This window comes from Aedes albopictus, chromosome 3 (genome assembly GCF_035046485.1).
Source record: "Aedes albopictus strain Foshan chromosome 3, AalbF5, whole genome shotgun sequence".
Taxonomy (NCBI): Eukaryota; Metazoa; Arthropoda; class Insecta; order Diptera; family Culicidae; genus Aedes; species Aedes albopictus.
In genome coordinates this window covers 409,797,366-409,810,400 of record NC_085138.1, presented here as the reverse complement: position 1 = coordinate 409,810,400, position 13,035 = coordinate 409,797,366, and the positions used below count along the sequence as shown (strand labels likewise).

The window sequence follows — 13,035 nt, the reverse complement described above, 5'->3', positions numbered from 1 at the left end:
TTCCTGGTTTATCATGTAGAGGAATTCCCGGTGGAACTCCTAGAGGAAATCATAGACAACTGCCCGATGAAACTTCTAGATGAATTCCAGGTTCCGCAGTTCAAAATTGTAACATCGAGTTCGCTGTGACAAAATCGCCTCGATCGGTTTAAACACAATACTTTGCCTCACTTTGCCTAGATGGTATAACTTTTTTTCACAGCCTTCGGATCACTTCGCGGTCTTCGACAAAGTTCTTTGGCATATAGTCATCTACAATAATACCAAGGGGTTTATTTATTGAACGCTTACAGCGCCACCTAGCGGCAAAATTCGAAAACATAAAATTTCTGCATACATTTGGCCAAGTTTTCCCATACAAACTTCAAGCGTTTTGAGCGCCCCCTTAGGCTCAACCGATTTTGTTCAAATTTTGAACGTAGCTTCTGGGAGTCCAAAACAACTGATTTAGGAGGTAAGACTTGGCATTTTTCGATTTTTTTGTTTTTCATATCAGTGTGGGCCACCCTACTCCAGATATAGGAGTTTCAATATGGGAATATGAAGCCATCTTGGCAATCCTGAATAAAAGTGTAAGAGTTATTTTGGACAGTTGGATTCGATCGAAATTTGAACTTGATAATATGATTGCTTATGAAATTTCTAGGGAAAACCTCAATACTTGATACATTTAGGGAATGTAAGATATGAAAAAGTTCTTCCACTCAGACTTTTGAAACAGAGAAGTTTTCGACGGATTTTTTTAACACTCTTCTTACGGTGTTTATGTTGATAGAGGAGTTATCTTTTTTCTGGAGCAAACTTCAGAATTCTCTAACAAAGTTTGGGAAGATAAGGGGGAAACCCAAGTCACATTTTTTAGTCAAATAGACTTTAAGAGGCTTTAAGGACCATCATAAAATCAAATTACAAGGTATTAGGGTTTATGATGTTGAAACCCATATAAGAAAAAATATATAAGAAAAATAGGCCATCAAAATCTTTCTTTGAAGAAGTGATTTAAAATTTTCTAATTGCAACTCCTTAAGCTTGCTTTTCAACATTTTGGTTTTAAGAGAAACTATTTGAAGAAATTTAAACATATTATGTGACCAATGGCAAAAATTTATAAATTAATCAAGGCGGATCCATCTAACAAAACTGTTGTAATGTTGCTTAGAAAATGTTTTGGCCCTTGGATAGTTCACCGCTTTACTTTCCTACCGAAGGAAAAACTCACATTTTGCGAGTTTGTCGGGAGTGGGATACGATCCCAGGTCCTCGGCGTGATAGTCAAGTGCACTAACCATCACACCAGGTCCGCTCCGCTGCTTAGAAAATGTTGAAAAACTCCAAGCCTTAAAAGAGCACGTTTTATATACATTGCTCTGGATTCTTTGTTATGAATTTCTGGAGAAGAATCTAAATAAACTTAATACGAAATAACTCGTTTTGAAGTAAATAAATCATTTTCCTACAAATTTCTTTTTCTTTAAATCTTGCCCAGAATATGTTTGAGTTTTGCAAGATATTAAGCCTTCACTTGAGAAGAAATGCCTCCAAGAGTCGGAAATAGAAGATCCGTTACGAATTATTTTCCATTTTTTTCCTGTATAATTCTGTATATAAATTTGTTTGCGAATGATTCCAATAAGTTTGTTCGCCATAATTCGGCTCAGATCATGACTATAGCAATGCACCATTCTCAAGGGATTTCCCCCGAAACATTTACAAAGGTGTATTTACTACTTCATGATTCTAGTATTATCTAACACTAGATTTTCAAAAGAAGTTTGTCGGAAATGGTTACAAGTGTGTAAAATATCCCCAGAAAATTCTGCAGAAATTTCTCCCGAAAATATGCCACATGTTTCGAACGTGGCAACGTGGAACGTGACACAACGTCTTACACAGCAAAAAATTCTGAAACTTACACCAGATGTAAACAAATTTGCCATATAAATTTCTATGCAATTGCACTGAATTATAATTAAACAATTTATTGTATCGAATGTTGAACGCAAGCTTCATACTAAGAGCAGGCTGTAAATTTAGAAACTGATGGAAAAATGTTTGCGATACGACGTGGTCCTTTTGTTACAGGTTATATGATGTAACATTTTTAAATTGTGTAGCTTAAAATAAATCCTCAAATTTTGACTATTTGTCAACCTATTATATGTGCATCATTGGTGCAAATTTGAGCTCGATCGGGTAATCTTTTGCGAAGCTAGAACCGTTCTCGTAAAACACTAATATTTAAACAACTAATTTTTGAACTGTCATACCTCGGAAGCCTGTAAACCGAATTGAACGAAATTTTGAACGTTTGTCAACAATATGTTAATGCTTCACGAGTCTTCAAAACATAGCTACTTTTTGAACGTTGAAAAAAGTTATGTGCATGGACAAATTTTTGATCTTTCCCTAAAAACACATTTTGTTTACTTCATTGTCATTGCATTTAAGTTTTGATATCCAAAGATTGTCTACTTCTGTTCTCAAGATATCTATAATAAGATATATTAGAGCCTATTTGGATTAAAGGAAGAACACATTTAGTAGGTTTTGTGCGGTATTGTAAATTTGATCTATTTTCTTCTATATGGGTGAAAATGTTCAACCGCTATAACTTTCTTCGTCGTGAGAAAATAATAAATTTTATAACGTCGTATCAAGTATAAATACATTGTTGATAAACGTTAAAAATTTCATTCAATTCGGTTCTCTGGCTTCCGAGATATAACAGTTCAAAAATTGGTAGTCTAAAAAATAGTGTTTTACGAGAACGGATATGGCTTCGCAAAGATCAACCAATCGAGCTCAAATTTGTATCAATGATGCACATATAATAGGTTGACAAATAGTCAAAATTTGAGAATTTTGTAGAAGAGGAGCAGTAGCTACCAGTCCCAATAGTAAAATAAGAAAAAGACTTCTCAGACTCGGTTCACTACAGTAGTTATAATGACTCCCGCTCACGTAGTGCTCTTGAGGACAAAAGAGCTGTAAATAGAATAAGTAAATAAATAAAAAAAAATAAAATAAAAAGAATCACCTTCCAAAACATGTTTGAATCAATTTGTCATGCAAAAATAGTTATATTTAGATCAAAATCAATTGAACGTTTTAATCAACCGATAGAATTAGATTAATAATGCTTTAGAATCCATTCTTATATTTTTTACCAATGTTTTGGAAAATTTGTATTTTTTTCCGGGTTTTCGGGAAATCCCGTCATTTGAAAAATAAAACTGTTATAAATTTAGACCAAAAAAAATGTATCACCGTGTAAACTACCTTAGAAATAGAACACGACATGTGAATTTTCGGCAGCAGTTCTAAATTATGCATATTTTTTTTGATGAAAATTTATGAATCTTCTTCTTCTTCTTCTTCTTTTTGGCTCTACGTCCCCACTGGGACTTGGCCTGCCTCTCTTCAACTTAGTGTTCTTCGAGCACTTCCACAGTTATTAATTGAAGGGCTTCCTTTGCCTGCCATTGCATGAATTTGTATATTGTGAGGCAAGTACAATGATACACTATGCCCAGGGAGTCAAGAAAATTTTCCCGACCGGAACGGGAATCGAACCCGTTGTCTCCGGATTGGCGATCTATAGCCTTAACCACTAGGCTAACTGGAGACCCCAAAATTTATGAATCTATTTGTTAACAACCTAAAAATTACAAATCAGGGAAAACTTTTGTGTAAATCCTCCTCGGCAGCCGATTAAACTAAACACACGGAGTGAACGGGTTTGGTGAAATCAGATAGGGAAAGGAACAGGATCGGGAAACGGAAGTAAAACAATTCAAACATGGGGTTTTTTTTCTATACACAACAACAACAACAGTGAGGGGTTGTCATCTACTGGAGCTAGTCGTTTGTGAAAACGAGAAGAGTGTGAAAAAATAAATGAAAACAAAAGTGAAATACACAGTAGATACACAACATAGAGCATTGTTTTTTTTTTCTGGTTGCTAGTTGAAACTTTGATACTACCTGGTACGGTGTCTGATTGGCATAGTTTAGTGCGCCCCGGTTGGAACCGCGAAAGAGAAGCATTCTAGCGCAAGCCTCCTGATTGTTAACAGCGCAAACATGCAGCGGCGTATTGCCGGAAGCGTTCTGCCCATCCATATCCGCACCGTAGAACAGCAAGTGCTCTAGGTGATGCACTAACCCGTTCCGACAAGCCTACAACAGTGATTTGGGGGGTGTTGTTTTTTTTGGGTACGGTATTTTTACGAGTGTGTGTCGGTTGGACGTTTGTTTGAAGTGTGTGTTTTGTTGATAATTGGATTCGGGGAGTCAGTTTCCAGGTCAAGTTTCGATCAAGTGTGGGATTACGGTTTTGGTGGTAGGATTGAAAGAGTAGTAGTTGTGAAAATTGTTATGTGGATTGGAAAGTTTGGGACAGTGGTCAGTGAATAGTTTTTTTTTGTACGGATAGTAAAATGAGAGAAAAGAGAAGAAAAAAGAGAATCATTAGAATTATTGCTACAGTTCAACTTTAAAATTTTCTGTTTTTGACTCTGATACTTATAATAAAATCTTGAAGTAGTCTCTTTTTCCTGGGGAGAAGGTTTCGAAATAGTCAGATAGTAAGTAGATCAAACAACTAAAAATACTAAAAACCTACAAGAATGATACTCCTTCTCCAATTTTCACTGTAATAAATATTAAAAATTCTTATGATTTTTTGTTCTATTGAAAAATACCTAAGTTGATTCTTAAACACTGCTTTTCAACACGAAATGGTTACTTTTAAAAATTAAGAAAACAGAATATGTTAATTCGTTAATACCGTTTGTTTACGATAGTTATCATTGTATCATTGAAAGCATGAAATAGTTTAACACCAGTTTCAAATTATTATGAAACTTCTAAATAAATTTCAAACTGCATGGAATAAGAACATTTTTCTGATACCCTTGTGTCCAAAAGTGATCATATCGTTATGAAAAGCAGTCTAACCTCGAGTTAATCCATTTGTGCTCTACTTAGTAACCAATCACCGTTTCTAATGTCAATTCTAGAGATGACTACTTTGTCAATTATGGCTTATACTATTCTATGATTTATTTCCAATCATTCTTCATAGTCAATTACCTGATGGACCTCCTGCCAGCCCTGGCTATCCTGGATGCCGAGGGTGGCGTGGTCGTGCAGTAGAATTTCGCAAATTTTCGAATCGGTTTTACGCGTCACCGAGAGGTAAACCGGCGTCAGACCTTTGGTGTCCCGGTAGTTGGGCGACGCGCCCAGCTCCAGTAGGGTGCTGTTGTGGAAAGGGGGGAAAAAAGAAGAGAAAAAATAACATTCAGATGCATTATTGATATTCCTGCAAAGTGACATACGACGAGTTGTTGTTTTGGTGGAATCGAATGGTTTTTAATTAGTATGCAAATCGATGGATTTGTTCAGCTCTAGCAGGGGCTAGGTACTTAAGCGCGACCACGTGCCGGAATTTGAATTGCTAATCGCTCGGATCCTGCTGCTAGCTGTTACATTTACAGCGGTGTGCCACATTTGCAAGGGCGTCTGATTCGAGGGGGCGGTGCAAATTTGAGTGAGTGGTAACTTTGGTCGTTTCATTAGAAAATGGAGAATGTTCTTTCACTTTTTTGACAACCAATGATTAAGAGTCAAAATGATAAAACATTCAATAATAAATGTTTATTTATTATGAAACTAAACACACTTAAAAAAAAGCATAAATACTGCATTGCCGGGGCCCGTGGCGTAGTGGCTGCACGTTCACTTCATAAATGGATGGTCATGGGTTCGATCCCAGCACCGGCACATGCAATTTTTCGTCAGTTGTTCTTCCCCCCGAAAGCGGCTGACACCTGACCCTCTTCTGAGCAGATGCTCTAACGGACCCGGAAACATGGATATCGGCCAACGGCAACTCATAATGGATCCCAATCGTACTGGAACAGGAACAAGAGCCACACATGAACATCCTCGTGCTCATCATTCTACCATGGACAGGGTAGAAAAGTGAGAGCAGCGCAAAGGAAACCAGTTCGATATAGTAGATATAGCCCCAGGGGACGAAAATCAGGCCAAAGGGGGCGAAAATTTGAAAACCCCAAAATTGGGGGGCTGAAAATACTGAAATGGGGGGCGATTTTTTAAATAATTGAGAAATATCAGAAGTAGTAAAATACAATCCCAAGTAACAATTCCATCGCTGATTGGTTTTGTTTGATTTATATTAATGTTTTATTACAGCAATAATTAAAACTCACAGTTTTATGACTGCTTTTATGAAAACCATTAATAAAATGTTTTATAGTATACTTGAAGATATCCATAAAGACAGATTTTAAGAGTAAACAAAACTTTCCGATTTGTAAACCTTCTGGTAATCATAATTACCACAATAAAACTGTTAAAACTCTCAACAGATGGCGATCCGTTCGATTGGTAACGACATCTGTTGGTGGAAAAGCAGAAACTACGACACTGCTAGGTTTATTGCGGTCATCATAAAAGTAAACTTGCTTTCGTTTTATTTTCGCTAATTATGGTCGTCGCCATATTGAAGAATTAGCTTACGTGTATGAAAAATAGTTAATTTTGCTTAAATTTGCAATGAATTGGTAGTTTACAACCATTTTCATAACATGCTCACATAAATAAACTCTCTCTGCTGAGTTTTCTTGTGATTCGGGATAGTTTAACTAAATTCACAAATTGATTTATTTCATTCCAAGATGATAATATTCACTATTTTCGAAGCGCATTAATTTTATGATTCTGCAACCCCAATATTCACGGTAAATTCGAATGCGCATAAGCCTACCAGCACAATAACTACTAAAATACTACTTTGAAACAATCGCTTTCTACTTACGAATGATGTATCCTCCTGAACTTTACGTGCCATCGAAGAAACTTCTCTGCATCTTGAGCTGTCATAGTTTTTGTTGAAAAAAAAAACAACAACAATCGAGAATGGGAAATATTTCAAATAGGTTTTAAAACGGGTTTATTGCTACTCTTAATGCGGTTTGCAAAACCTCTCCGAGAGTGGTCCACTTAGCCGGAAGATGCTCTTAAAGAGGTTATCGAGAGGTTTTGATGTATGATTCAGTTTTATTGCAAGTTTTATAAAATTGGTCATGAAGATCTCTTGCAGAGCCGAACAAAACTTAAAATGTTACTTGGGAAGTCCAGAATGTCAATTAAATCATTAAAACTCCCTGGCATTTCAAGATTTTTTGTTTTTAGGATTATTGAAAAATGTCTGTTTCGAGATCGATTGAATTTTTGAAGAATTTGTGATGTTTATGTGGATTTTTTGGCAAAATTTAAAGAAAAAACCAAATAAGAATGCTACACGAATTTCCGAAAGAATTCCGATATTTAATAAAATGTATATGAAGAAACTTCTATGACGAAAATTCTTTATTTATTTTTGTCCAACTTATGAAAGGGACAGGGTTTTTATTTGACTTGATAAAAAAGTATTGTTTTTAAGCGTTTTTTATGGGAATTTCTATCAAACACATTGTTTTTGAGACGAATCTTAGAACACTTTTCGGGTGAAAGTCGTCACACATTGTTTGAAAGTATTTCAGAGAAGTTTCCCGGAGGGATTCAAGATATTAATGTTAAATTGCTTATTACTAGCAGCTTATTTGAAAATTTTCCACAAATTCAGCGTTGAATTCTCTCAAAACCGAGTAATGACTGAAGGATGTCTACTTATTTGACAATAAAAAGTTCTCCAATTCAGAGGAAGTTTGTCAATTAGGATCACTGGGCTTTTTTTTCGATTACTGAGCAAAGCTGACTACATTTGAAAATACACCAAAATATTCCTGAGTTGTACTTTATATTTTTTGTAATTGTTTTTCAATTTGCCATCAGTTTTATTTGAGTACTTGTAACCAAACATCTCGAGTGTTGAAGAACACCCTTTTAGAACACTAGTAAAACATCTGGTTGAAGATAACGTTCTGTTTTGCTCGATTTTGTTCAAGAATATGTACAGCACAAACATGATTTCAAAACGTATTGTTTTTACATGCAATAATACAGTATTTTTTTTAAATGCAAAAAATCGATGCATTTGCAAAACAACTCAATGAAAATGAGAGCGATACTAATTTAAACATATTAAATACTAGTTTTGCCACAGTGGTGTAAAATAGTAGATCCGCTTAGCAAATTTTCAGCCTTTTCCAAGGGGGAGATACCTCCTAAAACTTTTGGAAACACTGCACTAGAGAATCCCAGGAGGGATTTCTGAAAGAAATCGTGCAGGAATTTTTGAGTAAAACTCATTCTCACTCCAGAGGATTGCTTGGAGAAATTTCTGAATGAATTTTAAAAAATAAACGGAGAATTTTTTGAGAAATTTTTGAAAGATTCCATGCAAGTTTTTTTTTTTTGAAAACGGAGTTCATTTAAAACTTTCTGCAAAAATCTCTAGAAAAGTACTAAAGGAACCCTTGAATAATTTGTATAGGAATCCCCAGAAGAGTTTATGGAATAGTACCAACCAGGAGAATTTTCTTGATAAATCTCTGGGGGAACTTCTAAAGGAAACCTTGGAGGAATTTTTGAAGAAATCTAAGGAAGATTTTGTAGAAGAACCCATGAAAGAATTTCGCAAAGAATAGGGTATCAGTACCTTTCTTCATTCTATTCTCCTATATTCATCCTATTTCAAAAACAGACGATGTAGGCATCGATACATCCCGTTCTTTTTGTTATTACGCATGCTCACTCTTAACAAAAAAAAAATACAATTAAAATAAAAATGAAAAAAAAACAAGAAAAAATCCTCTCGCTTGTTTTGTCTTAGGTAGGATGAAAATTAGAGCACTTTGCACAAGATGAGTTCCGTTCTCCTACGTGGAAAATTAATTTGAGGAAACGATGGAGAAATTTCCGAAAGAATTCGTAGAAGGTTTTTCAAAAGAACCAGAATTCTACCTGAAGAATCCCTAGAGAATTTTCTAAAGGAATCCATGCTGAAATTACTCAGAAAATCTGCTGAAGGATTTCTCATGAAATCTTGGGAGAAATTTCTGGAGTAATCTTATGATGAAATTCTGAAGAATAGTCAGAAGAAATTTTTGGAGGAATTTCTAAAAAAAAATCTTAAAGAAATTTCCGAAGATACCCATGGAGGATTTTCTAAATCGCAATCTCGATTCTTTGAGAAATTTCTAAAAGAACCCCTGGAGGCATTTCTTAGGGAATCCCTAGACAAAAAATCCGAATCCATCCTTGAGAGATTTTTTGGATGAATCCATGAAGGAAATTTTAATTGGCAACCCTGGAAGATTTTTGGCAAGTATCTTTTCTTTGATAGAAGATTGAGTCATTGGAATATTTGGATGAATTTATGGAGTAATCTTTAGGTTGATTTCTGAAGAATCTCCTGGAAAACTTCGTGAAAGCCTTGCTAAAAGAATAAAAAAATGTAGGATTTACTAAAGGAATAAATAAAGAAATTCCTGAAAAATTCATGGAAGGTTTTCTAAAGGAATCATTCGACAAATTTCTGAAAGACTTTCCAAATTGTAAAATTTCAGAAAGAAACCCTGGAGAAATTTCTTAAGGAAATTATACATGGATTTCTGAAGCAATCCAATTCATCAAATTTTGAAAGAATCCGTGAAGAAATTCCTGTGGGAGTTTCTGAAAGAAACCTTTGAGAAACTTCCACGGCGTGCACAGAAAAGGCTGCAAGGTGCAGCAAAAGGCACAGTATTTATATGCAATTTCGGTAATGGGAGAGGATTAACACCCAAAATCCCTGCCAAGCTTGCTCTGAATGCAGGGTTTCCATTCAAATTCATTTTTCCGATTCCCGGTACGAACAAAACTTTTGAGGTTCCTCATTTTTTTAACTACCAAAGTTTTTTTTTTATTCTTCAATCACTTAACCTAAAAGAGAGAAAAAAAAACCTGCTGTATTAAGCATTATTTTTAACAAACTTTTACAAAAGATTTAAAAAAAATCACCATTCCCTCATAACTATTTTTTTTCTCTTCTTATTTTTTCGAGAATTATATAAAAACATTTTCGAGTCATATAATAACAATACCTTGAAAAACAACCATATTTTCTTCTCCATGAAGCTCTCCGTAGTTCAGCCAATCTCTCAAAGTTTTAGCTAATAAAAAGAGGGTATCCCAATGATATCTTTAGAATGCCGTAAAACAAGATTTTTCTTTCTTAAAAGTTTAATTTTTTAGGTAAACTGCAAAATATTAAAAATTAAAAACAAATTGGACTTTATCGTGAACTTTCACCTTATGTTTCTTCAAGTAGTCAAAAATCACATTTAATTGGAATTTAATCATACATTCCGCAAGTAGACTCTTCATCGATTTCTGATAGAGGAATAGGTCTAACGAAAGATAAACAGAATAGAACACATACAATGTTCCACCATCAATGTCGCCAAAATTCAGATATATTTTGTGCAATCGTCAATACTCTCGAATTTTCACAAAATTTCTTTCAGAAACCAAGTTTACATGCCTACCGAGATTTTTTCAGTAATTTCAGAAAGAATTCGCTGTCATTATTTATCTACCAAGAAAATCAAAAAAGGCCTACAAGGAATTTCCAGGAATATAGAAATTCTGTTAAGAAATATTAAAAAAAATCCTCAGAGTTCCAACATATGTACTTCCAGAATAAACACAGGAAGACCTATTTTATTATTACAATAAAATACGAAACGAGTTTTAAGGATTTTGCCTCACTTATTAGACACCCGCTTTTATATTCCGAGTAAAATTTCAGTTCAGTGATCAATGAAAAGAATTATAAATTTGAACTTGGTGGAAAGTATTAAAAAGTCTTACCAAAATTGAAAATTTGTGAAAATTTTGTTGCAATTTTCTCCGCTTCTGATAAAGGAATTGCACTAGAAATTTTTATTAAAACATTCATAGAGAAATATCTAACTATCAATGTAAGATTTTTTAGTGAAATCCTTGGAATAATGAGGAGTCTCTGGAGATATTTCTAAAAAAATGCTGGGATAATTTATGTAAGCAATTTCCTAGATTTTCACAGAAGAAATGAGTACGTTAAGAAACCTTTTGAGAAAATTCTGATGGAATACCTAGAAATTTCTAGAAAATCGTAGAACTCCGTGTATTTCTAGAACAAAATCTGAATGAATTCCTAAGAAAAACCGTGGGGAAATTTCCAGAAGAATCTGTGGGGGATTTCTTCGAGAAATTATAAAAAAATGTCCTTGTACGAATTTCCGGCGAAGGGGTTTCCCTTGGTATTCCTGAAGGAACTTTCGAACGAATTCCTACACACTAAGATCTCTCCACAGTAGATTTAACTTGGTACGCTCGGTTGTTTTTCATGCTGATATTCTGTAAATGAGTCACTGAGCTCAGCTAAATAACTGTCAAAAGTTACTGATGCACGGTAAATATCGTTACTGGTGAACGATAAATACGAATATGTACCGAGTGTACCGAGATAAATATGCTGTTGAAAACTCAGTAAAAATATTGAAAAAATACTGAACTCAGTGAAAAAATTACTTATTTGGAACATATGGAATATACTGAGATTCTGTAGAGAAATTTCTGAAGAAATTCTTGTGGTAGAGCTACCAATGATATTATCGGCAGATTTGTTTTCGTCATGCGGGGTAGTGGTTTGCCAAATTTCTTGAAACTCGGTAGTATAAACTTCTTGAGAAAATTCTGATGGAATGGCAAAAAAATCTAGAAATCCGTGGAAGTAATTGGAAAATCTGTAGAAGAAAATTTGGAAATGCCTCTGGATAAACCGTTGAAGAGATTGCTAGAAAAACCTCTTGAGAAATTTCAAAAGTGGTTCCTGTAAAAAAAAATCGAAATAAAATTCTAGAGGATTTTGTCATGGATTTTCTTGAGGAACTTGAAAAAATCATGAAAATATACCCAGAGAGTTATAACATAATTTCTATATGAATTTCCACATCAATCGCTGAAGGAATTTCTGCCAATACTACTGAAAGTATTATCTCTTTAGGAATTCCAGCTGGAATTTCTACAGGAATCCTTGAAGAAATTCCTGAAATTCCAGAAGAAATGTCGGAAAAGCATTTATTTCCTTGTAGGAGTTCGTGAAGGAAAACTTGAACGAATTTACCTTGGTATCCTAGAAGGATTTTACCATAAAAATCCCTAGAAGATTCACTGAAGGAGCTCCTGGTGGAATTTCTGAAGGAATCCAGCAGTGGTGAAACTTTTGAAGGAATTCTTAAAGAAATATCTCAAAGAGTCGCTGTAGGAATCTCTTTTTGGATTTCTGAAAGAATTTTGGAAAGATTCCAAAGAAGATTATAGGAACGAATTTCTAAAATATTTTATATCAAGATTATTTTGGAATATTTTCTAAAAGAATTCATGAAAAAATCTTGGAGAAAGACCTGAGGGAATTCTTCTAGGGTTGTCAATTAAAATACCCAGAAGGTGAAATAAGAAAGTCTCAATAAATTCCTGTAGGATTTTCTTGAGGAATCTGTAGAAGAATTTGCGAATAAGTTCATGGGAGATTTCCAAAGCAATTTTCACAAAATTTTCTGGAAAAATCCATGAAAGAACTTCTAAAGAAAAAAGGATAAAAAATGAAAAAAAAAACAAAAATTTACAAAGATCGAATCCCATTCCCGACAAACTCGCAAAATGCGAGTTCTTCCTTCGGAAGGGAAGTAAAGCGTGGGTCTCGAGATGAACTAGCCTAGGGCTAAAAATCTCGTTAATACAGATAAAAAATACAAAAATAATAAAAAAGGAATTTTTGGATTTGTTGAATGACTTCTGTGCTTCAGGTTTATTGAAGTATTCGCTGTAGGAGTTTCTGAAGGAATCAGCGGGAAGCATTTTATTTTTTTTTAAATTCATTCATTTCGTCAACCGACGTATACTAGTACATTGTACAATTCTAGCAATGTTTTTCGAAGGAATTCCTAATGAAATTTCTGAAGGAATCGTTCGAGAATTTTTTGAGAATTTTTTTTAAAAACTATCGTAGTGAGTTTTGCAGGAACCTTTGAATTA

The 13,035-nt window shown here is 34.4% G+C and overlaps 1 protein-coding gene across 4 annotated transcripts in view; it reads right to left on the bottom strand.

Annotated features, from left to right (window-relative positions):
• LOC109402136 (SH3 and multiple ankyrin repeat domains protein 1) overlaps positions 1–13,035 on the bottom strand; it is a 594,309-nt gene that overhangs the window by 42,777 nt on the left and 538,497 nt on the right. For 2 of the 4 annotated variants that reach the window (XM_062856236.1, XM_062856238.1), the window contains exons 5-6: positions 5,095–5,263; positions 3,985–4,179 (exon numbers count right to left, since the gene is read on the bottom strand). In XM_062856236.1, the coding sequence (XP_062712220.1) occupies positions 3,985–4,179; positions 5,095–5,263 (364 nt within the window). The remainder of the gene's footprint in view (positions 1–3,984; positions 4,180–5,094; positions 5,264–13,035) is intronic. The other 2 variants (XM_062856239.1, XM_062856240.1) reach the window with 1 other exon arrangement.